Here is a 17,013-nt window from a genome sequence, read left to right as displayed (position 1 = left end):
CTTGTCTTGCATATTGCATGACAATCATCTGAGAGTGGCATTACTAAAACATTTCTCTCTCTCTCTCTCTCTCTCTCTCTCTCTCTCTCTCTCTCTCTCTCTCTCTCTCTCTCTGATTCATATTTACAGCTTGTGTTTGTGTGTTACCTGGGACTGGGTGTGTGTGCATGTTGAAGTCTCCCTTCCTCACGAAAGCATCATATGAATAAATAATAATGTACCGTACTGGTCTTCCCTCCTGTTCTCACTATCTCTTCTTCTTAATTTCCTCTCTCTCTCTCTCTCTCTCTCTCTCTCTCTCTCTCTGCGTCTCTCTCTCTCCCCTACCCTCCCCTCTCCCGGTCAGACCTCTGAGAGATAATTTCATTGCAGAGTGGACAGTACATGAGGCACACACGCACACTCTGTCTCGCTCGCTCTCTCTCACTCGCTCTCTTGTACGGCACACGCACATGTGCACACGCACACACACGCACATGTGCACACGCACACACACACGCACATGTGCAGACGCACGCACGCACACACACATAAATCTAGGCAGTAGCTGCATTTGTGTCCTGTAGATCAGCCATTATTGTCCGGTCTTCTGTCAGCTCATCCATCCTGCTGCCATTTATCAGAAATGCATCCTGTACGCACCGAGTGGGGGTGGGGGTCGGTGGGTGTGTGTGTGTGTGTGTGTGTGTGTGTGTGTGTGTGTGTGTGTGTGAAGGGCACTAGTTATATGATGACAGCTGAGTCCAAATAGAGGCACTGCTCTCACAGTAAAAGAAAAAAACAAAATAAGCCAAGACATTGACAGTATTTACAGATGTTTCCATCTAAATTACACTTGATGTTTCTTCAGAGTATTACTAGGAAATGCCACTTCCTGTACTTACCGCTTATTATTCTTCAATCTTATATTTAACACTTTTACTCTGTGGAGAAACAATATAAGAATTGTAGAAACATTACACCAATGTTGCTCTTTGCAAAAGAGAAGAGTGGAATGAATTGCAGATTACAGCTTTCTGTTAAATCATGATTAAACCGTCTCTGTACAGATGTTTGATGTCAAACTGAACTCTGGCTGTCATGGTGCATCACGTTGTGAACTTGAAGATCTGCTACAAAACGTAAATGTTACCTATAATGATGTGCCCTAATTCGGAATGTCGCATGTTGAAAGTGGTTCATCATAAAGACATCAACTCAATTTAATTTATTATGTCAACATTTGGTTGTCCTTTCCCAGTGCCGACTATATTGACGTCAGATAATCCTGTACCAGCCATTCAATAACAGTGATAAGGTCTCTAATCCAGTCACACAGAGAGAGTGGATGCGTCCATCCAGAGTTAACCTGTTTAACAGATGGGGAGCTCCTCTCCTCCAGTCAATGGGTAGACATTGACTTCCCCCGAGCACTTGGCTCCTTCTCCTGACCCTTGGCCCCTCATGACCTCCTGGCTAGTGCGAGCGAGTGGAGGAGGCACAGAGTTTAACCCCCCGCGGGCAAGGGAACAGGCCAGGAGCACACGGTCGCACGCAGAATCAATATGCTGACCTAGGAACTCTGGGAAACCATCTGAGGTTTAATGGCTTCTCAAAAACAAGAATTGGACCTAATTACTTTAGTACTTATATTTTGAATTCCTGTATTGTAGGTATAGGCTCAGATTTGTATAATTAAGTGTGAAATGTCACGTTTGTATTTATAGCATGCTGTTCTTAATCTGTTGGTGAGTTATTGATCACTTTCATATTGGACATGTCATTATAGGTGCACATTTTCATATATATTATCCCACGATTTTGTAACCCATTTCTCAACCGGTGTCAATTGCCTAAACTGTAATCCTGGGCATCCCTCTTCCAACCTGGGGAAGAACGCAGCTGCCTGCAATCTGAATTTAAAACATTGCCTATAGTATTATAAGTTAACTGGCTGGGGAAATACAGTGAGTGCATGTGAATCTTGCGACAGAGATCTATAATATAAATTATAAAAGGGCCATGAAATTAAAAACAGGACGAAGACAAACAACACACAGGGCCTAGGCCAAAGTTAAAGATGATATGGGCCTCTCTGACCTGACAAACAGGATATGGAAAACTGTCCAACTTGACATGACGTGTAAACCTGTGTAAACCCTTCTAGCTGTGAGGCAACAGCCAATCATGGAAAACGCACAGGGAACGGGATCGATTCCACCCAGCCTGTACTGTACCAGAACCATAACATTGGATAACATAATCCGAAAGACAGATGCTATAGCTATGCTACTACAGTAAGATGCTCAAATTGACGTGAGATAAAAGCTTTAATAAATATTTCGATCCACTAGCTTACTTTGTTAATGCGCGTTGCCTACTCTAACGATCTGGACTATGTTACCCCTGAAATTATTGTGTTAGGGTAACATGCTATAAATAGATATCTGGACAAGGCATTCATATTGTCATGCAGAACGAGCATTTTCTCTGGCAGAATGAGTTCGAATCCATTCAATGGCTATGCATGCATTGTATCATATACTGTACCATAAGGCATCATGAACGTAGCCTACTCACTATTCATTGCATCTGTCATTCAGATAAGACGTTAAAATTGATGTGGGGTGTTGAAAGCATTACTATTTACGAACGATGGTTGACTATAGCCTATAATGTCAGTGGTACCATGCTATAAATAGGCATTTACTATTCGGATATTCCACGAGCATTAACCTTATCAAAGCATTGTCATTGCAGAACGAGAGCTTTCCCATGTTTGACTTACTGTTCATGCATGGTTTCTTTCGGACAAACGACTAAACATTGTCCAATGCGTTTTATTCCCCATGTGAATTGGTCATATCAGAGATCAGACTGCAACTTACGGTCCAGTTCCCTACGTTTCTTTTCATTGATTAACATTGCCAAAGTGACCCCGACACAAATTGCATATAGACGGCATTGCAAAACCTTCAGACGAAGCAAACGGCAATGAAATAATATTCATATTGTGTACGTTACAACTTGATTGTCCTGTGCAAAGCAATGTGACATATTTCTTTGTTTAAGAGTTAAATGGGCAACCTTGCTCCTGTAGAATACAATGAATGATATGAATAAATAATATATTCTACTGTACAAATGAAGACCATGTCATTTCAATGACAATTGATTACAAATAGAATGAAAATTAAACGGTGTAGTAACACCAGTAAGACACGCAAACGCGGGAAGCGAACGCAGCTGAGACCCTGCAGATCATGTCTGTCTGTCTGTGTGTCTGTCCCGCTGTTACTGTATATGTCGATCTGGCCCCTTTTGTGCCCATATATGGAGCTGAGTGGACCTGGCCCCTTTTGTGCCCATATATGGAGCTGAGTGATTGCTGATGCAACACACTCCATATTTGGATAGCGGGACAGACAGACAGACAGACAGACACACAGACACACAGACAGACATGATCTGCTAGGTCTCATAGTAAGTGCTCACTGCGTCCGCAATCACTTTTGAGTATGTATAAAAGATCTACCACATCATTGTATAAGGGTATGCAAATTAGCCATGCGGGATCGTGGTATGCAAATATGGGGCTTCCCTTGTTTGTCGGTGCCAGGCATCAATCTGTGATTGGCTTTTGGCAGACGGGGGCGGGGTGTGGGGTGCACTGAATCTTTCTTACTTACTTACCCACATTTTCAAGAAATATTTTTTTCTTCAAAAAACTGTCATGAATCTTCAGAAATGGTTAAAAGATTTTCAACATTTCAATATTGGCAGATCTACAAGCTCATAACGCAGCTTGTAGATCAGCTAATATATATTTTCCCCCCCATTGGGGCTTAAATAGTTAAATCACATTTGACATATCACGTTGTATGATCCTTTTAGACAACCCAGAGAGAGCGAGAGAAGTGCCCAGGAATGTGGTTCAAAACCAGGGGGGACAAGAAAATACTTTCCCCCGCCGCTCCCCTCTGCCCTGCTGCGTAGCCAAACACACACGCAAGGTTCAAGACCGCTGCAAATCAAAGCGTTGTGTTCTAACTTCTCCTATAGTGAAATCCTGAGTGTCAATTTAGCCATTTTTGCACCCTCTGTGTTAAATGAATGCTCAGTATTTTTGCAGTGAACCCCGTCCTGTTCCCACGTCGCCCAGCGCTCTGCTACCAGTGCCCCGTTTTTACTGCCCTGCCACGCGGCTCAGTGTTGCTACCGATGCTCCCCTAGTCCTCTGGTCCTCCCTCCCTTTCACGCTGCTCCTGGAGGATATCTGCATTCTTTTAAAGCTACCTCTCCATTGAGACTCAGGCAAAACACAGTAACACCAACTGGCACTTAATTTTGCAGGCTCCCTGCCGATGCCGGCTATGTAACTAAATGGTGGGGGTTATGGTGGGGGGCACTCTTCCTGACAGGAAGTGAGGGCTAGCTGAGAGAAAAGGGGTGGTGGTGTGGAATGGGTGGGTTCAGAGGCTCCTAAGAACAGCTTTTAATTTGGCTCCCAACCATTTTTTCCCCTTCTGAATCTGTGAGACAGTTTCAAGTAACTGGTGAGCACGGTGCAGGGGTGTCAAAGCAGCGTGAATCTGTGGTTATTTAAACGAAACGGCGTAATCGTGTTTCAAATAAATGAATTTCCCCCCCAACAAAGCCCTCTCCTACTGACAGGCAGCGCTGCTGCAGTGTTTTCTTACCTGGCGGGTCCCTAAGTTATAAGGCTGTGGAATGTAGTCGTCTTGACTCTCTGCCTGGCCGTCCCGCTGACATAATGGGCTCCGGACTGCTCAGCCGAGCTCTGGGGGTTGGAAATTTATGTTTCGCTTTACCAGAATATTATGGCGCTGCAGTTGGTTCCAGCGGCGGGGGGTGGGGGGGGGAGAATATTTTCATGTGTACACCGCACAATGTTGTCATTGTCTAGACATGGTTTTACGTTAGTTGGGTGAAGATAATGACAGCGTACCTTGATTTCTTGTACTACATTATGCATACTGTTGTATCAAGATGCATATTACAGATTTTCATCTGCATCAGAAAAACATCCAGTTTCTCCAGATAAAATATATTATTTTTATATGCAGATTAACTCATTTAGACCTGGAAGGCCTATTTGTTGTTATACCTATCAATCCGGGAAAGCATCTGTGTTATTTTAGTTTTTGCTATAGATATAGCTATGCATTTACAAATTTTAAGTTTTTCAGGAAACTTAGGTTAGCATTTAGAGGCCTCAGGTTTAAATGGGTCAAGAGAGGTCCTGGTTCTTTAACACATGATATCAATGTATTAATTAAAATCCTCTCTTCAGGCGCTGAATTTATTGATACTGCACCACTTTTAAGTTGGTGTTTTATATATAATTACCTCAAAGTAACTTTTTTGCCCTTTATAATAATGATGGTATAATAGTAATAGTTATAGTAAGTAATAGTTATAGTAATAATAAAACAATATAATATTATAACAAATTGCCAACATATAATTCAATCTTAATCTTATAGAATTAAACAAGTTTTTAACATAATAGGAAGAAGTGTGACAGGGTGGATCATCTAAAAAGGACAAATATGAGCATTAGAACGTGTGTTGAGCTTCAGTGTAACAGTTTCATCGTCAACATCTGTATCCTCTGAGCACACGTGAACAATTTCGCAAACTACCATAGTCACTCTCCTGGACTTTCGGCACATTTTTCTAGTGCTGCACTATATAAATCATGCCCTGGTCTATGAAGGTGCAAAGAAAGAAACACGAAGAAATGAGTTTCCTGAGAATCCCAAGTCATTTATTTTAAGAAAGATTGTGGTTGGACTGTAGTGGTTTATTTTTCTTAAGGAACTGGACTTCTGTGCCATCCAAAACCAAATCACATATTTCACAACACATTTCAGTATTTTTAATGGAGTTCTTCATTCATCATAACATCAGACTTAGATGATGGACTAAATAACAACCATTTTCCACACAAAAAATGGAAAAGAAAAACATTGTTGAGTTCCCTTAACTACACCCTAAAGAGGACACGTCTGTAACAAATGATGTAATATATTGCAATTATGTAACTGAATAAAATGATTGATGAATTTAATGCTTTCTTTGAAGCATGTTGGCCAAATTAAACAAAGGTTATAAATCTGTTTTTCTTATTCATACTTAAATGTCATATGCATTCCATGTTTTTATTTCCTAACATATTGAAATCAGACATCAAAATGATGCCATCACAATCAACAATCCTTTTAACAACATGATATGCATAGGCCCAGTTTAGAATTTAAGTTTAGGAGTTACTGCATTACAGCCAGAAGTGATTAACTAAAAATATATCTGCTGTAGTTTCGGAATTTAAACAGGATCTGGTGGAACACTTTGAGCACCCGACCTGACCCGCAGTAAAAGACTATTAGACTAGACTAGACTACATGAATTCATATTTAAATAAAATGGTGTCTAACAATATATTAATCTACTGTAGCCTATATATTGTCACATGCAGTTATTATTATTAATTTATTAAAATACATTTTCATTTCAAATCCATGTTATTTAATATATTTCCTCATCGTCGGATATCATAACCATTCCAGCATGTCCCTGTGTAACCAAATGCACATTGATTATCTGCTGTAATGCAACTAAATGATCATACAATAAGAATTATTATTGTTATTATTAATGGCCAAACAGGCCCCTATTAACTATTCTTCCATTGTTTTAGTTTGATAGTGTAGAAATGCTACAGGAGGGTGAATAATTAACAGCAGTATTTTAAAAAGCACCAATTTATATTTATATACTGTAGCACCTTGCATAATTCCACTATAATTGCGTTATAAGCTATGCTATAGAACAGGATACAAATGTAAACGCAAAAATAATATATAGAGCCAGTTGTGGTCAATTACACTGTTGTGAATCTGAGAGGTCATTTGGTGACCCTGCAGCCTAAATATTTGGTCTTCCCGGAAATATTCCTTTAGGTGCAAATTTGATCACACAAACACAGACGCGAGCAAGTCTTTCACATGTATGTTTTTGTTAAACCAGGCAGCGTCTGTGCACACACTGGCCCAACGCTGAGTGTTAACGCATGCACAAGTGTTAAATGATTCCTGTACGCACAACACACAGCAAAGCATGAGAAAGGAAATGAAACCAGTCAAGCTACTCATCAATCAACCATAAATCTAAATTATGATTGAGTGTTAGCATATCGGATGGATTACCTCACAAATTAATTTGTCTTTTGTCTTTGATGTGATAATTATCTGTATGTGAAAGACAAAAAAGTCAGATTTAATAGAGAAATGAACAGAATCCCCTGTCCATAAACACGCAGGTCCCATAACTACAATAAACCACTTCCCCTGTCTGTCTTTTCTCTGCTTATCAACGTACAAATGTTTATTTCGAAACGTCAAAATATCTCACCACCTCTTACTGAGATGTAAATGGTCATTTTTTAAACCGTGGACACTTGACAGAAAGGTTTCTATCTAGCGTAATTCATCAAATATCAAACATGTTGAGCACAGATGGGAAAAACCCATACCGTACGTTTCTCTCCTTCGTCTCACTAAATGTCACCCCCTAACTGAATCCAATCCTGATCAAAGGAATACAGTAGTTTTTGGAGATGTATACATGGGCTTCTTTCGTTCTGCATAGAAGGAGGGGGGCTTCAATGGCTCCCATGCAGGCCCTTTTTCATTCTTGACTCTGAATGTTAGCCGTGCCACATTCGCCACACGCTCATGAGGATTTATATTCTTGTTGTCTCGTCTAAAGTTCAATTTCCCCAGACCCTTTCAAAACAAACAAATAGTTGTGATTATGACTGATGGCAGCATAGAGCACAATCGACTTATTTATTTATTTGGGCAAGCCAAGGCCTCTCTGTTTTCTGCCTTTGGGTGACCCTCCCCGCCACTCCTCTCTCTCGTTGTGGTGAGTGCACAGTTTTGAAAAGCAGTTTTTTTTTTGTGCCAGGCAGGCCTGTGTTTCGTCAACGGTGGTAGTGGTATATTTAGAAGTTGATTATGGATAATCAGCTATAATGACGGAAGTGCATGGCATGTGTGTTTAGACTCAGTGCCAGCGTCATCGTGGAGGACAGACCAAACAAAGAGCTGGCTTATTGACTTCACATTGAGGCTGGCATTTCCACCACACGCACACGCGCACACACCCCCACACACACACACACACACACACACACACACACACACACACACACACACACACACACACACACACACACACACACAAATATATCTATGGACGTACATACAGGCACATAAACATAAAATTCGGACAGGAAGACACACATGAATGCACATGTGTGTTTATTTAGATAGCCACGTTATACATTTGTGATACAGTGGTACATACACAAACAAACACAAACGTTGCTCCGAGCAAACGTTTCCAGAGTGTTTAATTTCCCCTTACCTCCCATTGAACGCATGTCGATGGGGGTCAGCAGGACAGCGGTGTTCCTGCGGACCCTATCATCTATAGCGTGAGGTCAGGTTAAAGGTGACGGGGTCACAAATGGCTGCTTGTATCCTCTCATCAGGAGTTCTGCGGTCATGGCCTCTATCGCTGCCATAAAAGCCGTAACACTTTGACCAGGGCAGACCACAGAGCCCCCCGCCCCCCAAAAAATCCAATATTCTATCAGAGACCCCCTCTTTGTCATCAGGAGATGTCTCCACCCCACCCCACCTGATCAGGGTCATTACTTCCTTAATTCAACTAGAATGCCATTGCTCAGCTCATAATGACACCATTAGTCTCACTACTACCTTTGGCCAGGGTGCTGAAAATGCCAGTGGTGTCCCTTGCCTCTTATCAGATGAAATTAAGAACAATACAAAGAAGAAGAAAACAATCAAAAGTGTCATATTTTAATCGGTTTGTGTCCCAGAAGCAGTGCTTAGTAGATTATATTTTCTTTATTTATTTATTGGTTTTTAAATGTTTCTCTAAAAATGCCTTTCACAGTTGCAGATAAACAATCGCCAGGGAAATTCTTTCACTTAACATAATTTGTATTCCATAGTTTTCCAGACAGAGAGAATGAGGTCAACTATGTGGTTCTTTGCGAAGAAATAGCTTTGGTATTCGAGACCGTGACAATCTCGCCTGGAAAATGAACGTTTAGACATTAAACGTTAAAAAATGCAGACCGGATTAGTGGTAAAGTTCACAGACATAAGGGACTCACATGCTGACTATTACTCTACATGTACATATAGACAACAGACAGCTCTCACCAGCTCCATGTTCTGGTCTATAGGCTAGTCTAAAGTTTTGGCCCGGTCTGGCCTGCTCTGGTCTTGTATATCCCTCTCACAGCAAGCTGCTGCTCATGGTAAATGTCCTTCAACTGGAAGGCCCCTGGGGTGACTCTCACATACTTCCTCCCTGAAGCCCTATAGCCAGCTTCAGCCACAAAACAACTCTGCCAGCACTCTGTGTTTCCACTCCGTCCAGACTCTCTGCTATTCCCTCTGTGGCCCTCTCTGGGTTTGAATGTATTGTAAACACCATCAATGCCAATATGGCCTGCCGGGACAGAAAGCACTTCTGAATAAAAGGTCTAAGATGTCGTTTGTTGTTTTCCCCTCGTGAAAAGTACAGTTGGTTATGGTGTGACGGTATACAGGCCTTCTAGGGAGAGTGGTTTATGTTGCTTTGGCGTGTGATTGGTTCTGATGGCTGCTTTTTACGTTTTGTCCTGTTTTTGAGGAGTAAAAGCTGCACACAAAGTTGAAAATCATCCAACATGCGCAAACACTCGTGGATGTGTATTGTGAGTGTTTGTAAATGAAACTTTCCTTCCTCTTTGTAGCGCTGATAGTCTATTTCCTCTGGGCTCCCTGGGTTTACTGGAAGACTACTCTGTACATAAACACACAACTTCCCATATCAGCTTCAACACATGATGAGTGCAGAGTTAAATAGGCATGCTAATGCTAACACACACACACACACACACACACACACACACACACACACACACACACACACACACACACGCACACGCACACAGATTCACCAGATTGTCCTTTCAACTGCAATTGCAACTTTCAACGACATGTAGTACATGTACATTCCAGAGGTTTCAGTACATTATATGAATGAATCTGCATGCTGCGTGTTCAAGACTTGATTAATGATTTTCTTTTAGACAAGTAGAGTGGTGCTTCAAGTCTTTTAACCTGAGGTTTGTAAGACATTTTTCTCAAACCTCCCCCGAGAGGAAGGAGTGGGAGTAGCTGTACTGTGAAGTTCAGACAGGCCTCCTGACCTTGTTGCTTTATTATTCTTTTGACGCTTGTGTCGGAGGTGTTGAAATATTGAACCGAACACGAGAGGCGATGACCGCCGACTTTCTCTCGACCTCCCCATTTTTTTTCCTTCTCTTCCCTTTTCATCCGTCCCTCTGTCATCCGTCGAAGTTGAGGATTTAAAGTCACGCTCGGTTGTGGTTTTGTTTAATTGTTTGGACTGACACCTCCAACCATAACGCCGCTCGGAGAGAGCCGTGGTAAATGGACGCCGTCTCTGGTGATAAATGTGTCCACCTCACCACACTGCTTACTTCACCTTCCACCTTTACAGTTTTGAGCTTGTACACTGTACGATCCTCAGCGTTAACCATATGATCCTCACATCCCTGTTCTGCGCTTGTCATAATAGGCAAACATCATGTGAAAACAGCGGAACTACAGGCTCACAACGCGTCAAGACGCGACGGGTCGTGACGCGGCGGTTGCAGACCAAAGTGTAGACCAACGTATGGGGTCTAAGAGGTTAAGGGTCTAAGCAAGGATTTACTGTGTGTAGCCTATGCTTCCAAAAGAACTAACTTAATCTCTTTAAAATGTCATAAGGCATGCTACAGTCGTGCAGTAAACGTTGTCAGAGTACTTGGGAGCCAAACAGTGTCAGTACTCCAGTATGATGTCAGTCATCTTTGTTGTAAGCACAGAGTAAAGAGACAGATATAAATATGGTAATGATGCCCTTTGGGATTGTGAACGCATGCCCCCTGTATTGTACTGTGTGTATGTGTGTGTCCTTTTATGACACTTTTAGGTCTGTCCTTGTCCCTTTATGCCCGTATGGAATTCTGTTGCGTGATCATTGAGTGTTTCACCATGCTTCCGTACTTTTGTGATTACTTAGATCCTTAGAATTAGTGATTACACTAGAATGCCAAAATGCATCACTTAACGACATGACACCTATTCTGGGCATGTCATAATGTGGCAAAAATAGCTCAATCGCAATGAACTATTTTGCAGAGGGCATGTATTGTAGAGCGAAAAACGGAGGAGGCCTAGCATAGAGCTCTGGGGAACTTTTAGTGGTTGCACACCATTCACTATGCATTGAGACCTTTGCTTTAGCACTGGACTGACACTTTGTTTGTTCACAGGAGTGGCAGAACTCTATCCAGAAGAACGCGGGCCTGGCCTTTATCGAGCTGGTAAACGAGGGCAGGTAGGTTATTGAACACCACCCCCCACAGAGACCTACCACTGATTCTACCGTGCCGACCTCTCCTATCTCTTCCCCAACAACACCTCTTCATTACCCTCACATCCGTCCGTCCATCCCTTCAATGCATCCCTGTCTGTCAACTTCTCTCTACTAACACACACACACACACACACACACACACACACACACACACACACACACACACACACACACACACACACACACACACACACACACACACACACACAGAGAATGGTCATCAATAGCACACTCTGGCCTCTGGGCCCTCGGTGTCCCCAAGGCACCGCTGACGGGGGCCCGTATTGAAGGTTCAGGAGAGTATAGAAAATCAATGTTGAGACGAAAGAGGAGCCTGCTGGGAGAAGTGAGGATGAAGGGGAGACTGAGTTCAAGGCTCAGTTCAATACCCGCCATAATCCCTGAGGGGTTGGGAGAGGAGAGGAGAGGAGCGGAGAAGAGAAGAGAAGAGAGGGGTTGGATAGGATAGGAGAGGGTTTGGGAGAGGAGCGGAGAATAGAGGTGTTGGAGAGGAGAGGATAGGGGTTGGGAGAGGATAGGGGTTGGGAGAGGAGAGGATAGGGGTTGGGAGAGGAGAGGGGTTGGGAGAGGAGAGGGGTTGGGAGAGGAGAGGATAGGAGTTGGGAGAGGAGCGGAGAATAGAGGTGTTGGAGAGGAGAGGATAGGGGTTGGGAGAGGATAGGGGTTGGGAGAGGAGAGGATAGGGGTTGGGAGAGGCGAGGATAGGGGTTGGTTGGGAGAGGAGAGGAGAGAGGTTAAGAGAGGAGAGAGGTTGGGAGAGGAGAGGAGAGAGGTTGGGAGAGGAGAGAGTTAGCTGACAAGGATCTTGATCTCTGACTCCCCTGTGAGTTCGGGATTTCAGTCTCGGGTCACACAAAGCCACACAGTCCTCCATCATCCCTCTCTTCTTTTTGTCATTGTGTCTCTGTGTCGTCGTCCTGCCATCCCTCTCTACTGTTCTGTATCTGTGCTGTATCTGTCGTCTTTCTGTCATGTTCTTCCACCCCTCTGTCTATCTGTCTTCCATCTATCTGTTCTTCTGTCTATCATTGTATATGACAGCTAAGCCGTCGTCCTGCTTTTGACATGTCTCTCACCTTACTACTTCAACAAGGATTTGAAAAAGCAAGAGGTCAAACATAGCAATACGTTTGACGCCTTTCCCACAGTGTTGTTGTCTTTAGACTGTAACTACCCTCCATTTTACATTTATAGGGCCACACTTTACATTATCGATCGCTGGCTTTTGGCTTTAGTGCAGGCTAATCCCAGCTAATGCTAATGAGGCCAGTGATCCACTCTGCGGTTTACTTTGGGGAGGACAAGGGTTTGTAATCCACTGAAAAGGCTGGTTAATTCAGCTATAACTCACTATTATTAGTGACTTAGCGAGGGGATTTACTTTGGAAACCTGAAACTCCGACCAGCTCCTTCCTTTAAGTGTGTGTGTGTGTGTGTGTGTGTGTGTGTGTGTGTGTGTGCACGTGTGAAGATGTGCAGGAATACATGATGCGTATATTTCTGACTAGGAATTGTGCGTGCCATTGGTTGAGTTGTCGAGATGACAAGAGATGACTTTGTTAAATGGTGTAATCCATGCCATGACAATACCGAAACAAATAACACATACGGTAGTCATATGTCGTTATAGTTACTTACTAAACTAAAATATATATATATATTTAATATGAAAGAGGTGGTATCATTATATTTTCAGACACATTTTAGAACACTAGACTCATATGTTGAACTGAATAACAACATTGCGACCATATGTCTGACACATGTAAAGACAGAAGTGTGCGTGCACACACCACCAGTATGAATGTCCATATGGGTGTGAGAGCAGGGCATCATAAAGAGGTCCAGTGGCTGGGTTATTGATGGTGGGGGGGACATAGAGGAGGTTATGGAGGCCCCACCACCTCCGCTCCCCTGCTGCCCTGTGCTGAAACAGCAGGCTTGGGTTTCATCGCGGCCCCTGGCCCTTAACCCCCCCCACTGCACCGTCCCAACCATGGGCCCCTCCTCCACCACTCTTGTCCTGTTATTGTTTCACTTTGCGCAGGCCTGACCTCAGGGGCTGTGTAGTGGTTTCTCGTGTGTGTGTGTGTGTGTGTGTGTGTGTGTCACACATGCATAGAGCCTGCAGTGACATTCACACAGTCTGTCTCTCACACACACATGTATGCATGTAGTCTCCACACACACATGCACACACACACACGCATGTTTTATTAATGCAGATAAAGGACATATGTAGCAACATGGAGGGGGTCATCCCCTCCTTGTCAGATGCATATCATTATCAAATCAATTAGCACCTCCACCCCAGCAAAGGCTTCCCCTGCTCAGTGTCTAAATTAAATTTCCTGCTCATTTTGCACGCTTCAATTGAGATGTTTCATGGTTATTACATGGCTGTTCTACCAGGCCTTTGTACCATGACCGCTAAGTTCTGCCAAGTTACTGGATTTTGTAGTGTTAAATAAATGTTTGAAAACATAGTCCTTACAGTACACACTTCACAGAGTGAAGACATTGACACAAACTATTCTGCATTCTGAAACGTAGCCTTTTCTATGATTTATTGTGGCGCACAGCAGCAGTAAGAGATGATCACACTATAGACTAAAGCCTTCATCAGCGTTTTAATTTTTACTTGATTCCATTTCCATTTCTTTATTTCATTGCACACATATTAATTTAATTAAATATGTGTCAAGTCAATCAGCCACAGTCCCATGCGGTACATGACTTCCAGAAGCACTCTGCATGCTAATGTAACGGTGGATAACTGTACATTTAGTTTGTCATTTTTCCATAGTTTGATAATATTATTTGTTCTATTCTGTTCAGTACTGCAAAGATACATTCTATGTATGCCACATAGTGCATTACGTTATGAGTGGATACACAGTATTCCATTTATTGATCTCTCTCTCTCTCTCTCTCTGTGTCTGTCTCTCTCAGATTGCTGAGTCACACTATGAAGGACCACCTGGTGCGTGTGGCCAACGAGGCAGAGTTCATCTTGAGCCGCCAGCGGGCCGAGGACATACACAAACATGCTGAGTTTGAGGTGAGAGGCTGCGGAGGGCAGACACCCACACAGCCACACCCTGGCCGTACCACCACTAGGCACAACATGCAGGCCACACTCTCAAATCCTGACTGTTCATTTAAAGCTGTGCTTTGTAGCTTTCTTGTCCTACCCGGGATTCGAACTTGAGTTCCCCACCCAAGTTCAAATTATTAATATTATTTATATATATATATATATATATATATATATATATATATATATATATATTACAGTTGATAGAGAATGTCTGCTTGCTCGGGGGAAATTACATTCAGGCTTTGTCAAACAGTAGTGGTCTTACCAGACTACAGGATCACATTTTCTGAGTAGAATAGCGATGAGACCAACCACAATAGTTATGTTAGTCATAGTCATATTGTAGACATACTGTTCCATACATATTGGTCAAAATAATCTTTAATGCACTTAAAAAGAGTGTATAAAGCATAGTGTAGCTTTATCTCCGAGTGTGTACAAATGTAACCAAATGTACCTGTGAGTCTCCATTTGATTACATATGTACAGTACACTCTCGCTCATTTATGAAATGTGACGTGTTGCATACTGTAGAGCACCAAAATATGCTCAAAAACATGTTTTATATTGTAGGAAAATTATGCTTCATACAGAAATGGCAATAGCACAACTTTTTAAAGTAACCAACACACAGATGCACGGTACCTTGCCTTACAGCAACACACAGAAAGAAAATATATGTCGACATTTTTACACATTACTTTAGTAAATCATTCTATAAATACCAAAACAAATGACGTTCTTTTTAAAGCAGCGCAAACATTACGAAATAACGGCACTTTAAATTTGACTTTAATTGGAGGCTGAATAGTAATGTTATATTGTATAATATGTAATGGTGACATGAGGCATCGTGGGCTCTTTCCTCACCCCTGTATCGTGAAAAGGCAGCTTTATTTACCTTTCCCCGCTTTCTGTCTGTAAGCTCCACGGGAGCTCGAGCCGTGTCCTACTGGGACAATAAAGTGTGTTTGTTGCTCTAGGCGTATCGCATTAAGGCTGCTTTGATAGGAGAGGTTGATAGCTTGATATTTTTGTGTCCTGTCAGGCCGTATTTAATTAAAACAGCTGAGAGGGAGCCCAGCTCGCTGACCAATTGGCTTGCTGAGCCCTGTCCGTTCAGCTTCCTGCTCTGTCACTGCGAACCCACAGAATAAATGTTTACTCTGAACACACGACGCTGCATAATAATGACACACACACACACCTGGATGCTCATGGAAGCATGAGCACAAATTCACACAAGCACATACCCACACATACAGTACATGCATTGCACATACATGCACATTATGGACTTTCACACTTTGTACACATTCGTGCATACGTATATGGCATGCCCACACTAACTTGCACACATGTGCACGTTTGTATACTTTCACACTGACGCGCACACACAGTTATACACAGTCACACACATGGGTCTAGATTGAGCCTGGAGATCATGCTCGGCACATATCGTTAGCCAAACATGGTGTAGTTTTAATTTATTCTTGAGCCTCTCAGTCTCGCCACAGACTCTACTTCTCACCTCCACTCCCTCCCCCCGCCCACCCTCCTTCTCTCCCCCTTCCTCGCCCCCCTGCCTGCTTCCCTTGGCGGCTCCCAACACAAACCTTACCATTCACGTGCGGCCGCAGCACCACACTTGATATCCTGACCTACGGACACCCCTAAAAATGCCCCCTGCCCAGCTTTGCACTGCCACACACACACACACACACACACACACACACACACACACACACACACACACACACACACACACACACACACTGTATATACACCACTCAGCAAGTCCTTAAATGTTCATTTAAATCTGACTTTCAAAACTTTATTACACTTACACTAAACTATTAAATTAACTGAGAGTCTCCAGTCATAACAAATGCAGAATCTTCCATGCAGATTTATACAATTAATTTTGCCGGGGAATTTTTCTGAACTAGTTGGAAATGCGTAACCCACCCAGTTATTATGTCTGTGTCCCTTTTATGGCCATATATGGAGTTATTTGTCAGGCATGCCCAAATATGGAGTCTATGCAGATGTCAGAACATCTGTGTTCCTTTAATCCTACAGTATATATATGGGGTTCTATGTCAGGCATGGGCAAATATGGAGTGTTGTGATGTCAGAACAGGCCCTGTCCGGACAGGCCCTGCCTCTGCCCATGCAGGCATGGGCAGAGGCCTTTTGTGGCGGTTCTGGACAACCGTCGGTCCGACCGACTCAACACCGGGCACTGCACTCCCTGTCGGGGTGTGGAACGCACGATTTTGAAGTCAGTTGGACGAACGGTTCTCAAGTTACGTGGAGTACAGCCGTACACACAGAAACATGGTGCATTTATA

General features: G+C 42.9%; 1 protein-coding gene across 6 annotated transcripts in view; it reads left to right on the top strand.

Annotated features, from left to right (window-relative positions):
- The window catches only part of lrba (LPS-responsive vesicle trafficking, beach and anchor containing), a 280,974-nt gene that overhangs the window by 104,811 nt on the left and 159,150 nt on the right, over positions 1–17,013 (top strand). For all 6 annotated transcript variants that reach the window (XM_080759177.1, XM_080759176.1, XM_080759175.1 and 3 more), the window contains exons 34-35: positions 11,435–11,499; positions 14,512–14,620. In XM_080759177.1, coding sequence (XP_080615303.1) covers positions 11,435–11,499; positions 14,512–14,620 — 174 coding nt within the window. The remainder of the gene's footprint in view (positions 1–11,434; positions 11,500–14,511; positions 14,621–17,013) is intronic.

This window comes from Protomyctophum bolini, assembly GCF_963924005.1.
Source record: "Protomyctophum bolini genome assembly, chromosome: 3".
NCBI classification, from domain to species: Eukaryota; Metazoa; Chordata; class Actinopteri; order Myctophiformes; family Myctophidae; genus Protomyctophum; species Protomyctophum bolini.
Note: the sequence above shows the minus strand (reverse complement) of the source record. Positions and strands in the feature narration are given on the sequence as shown.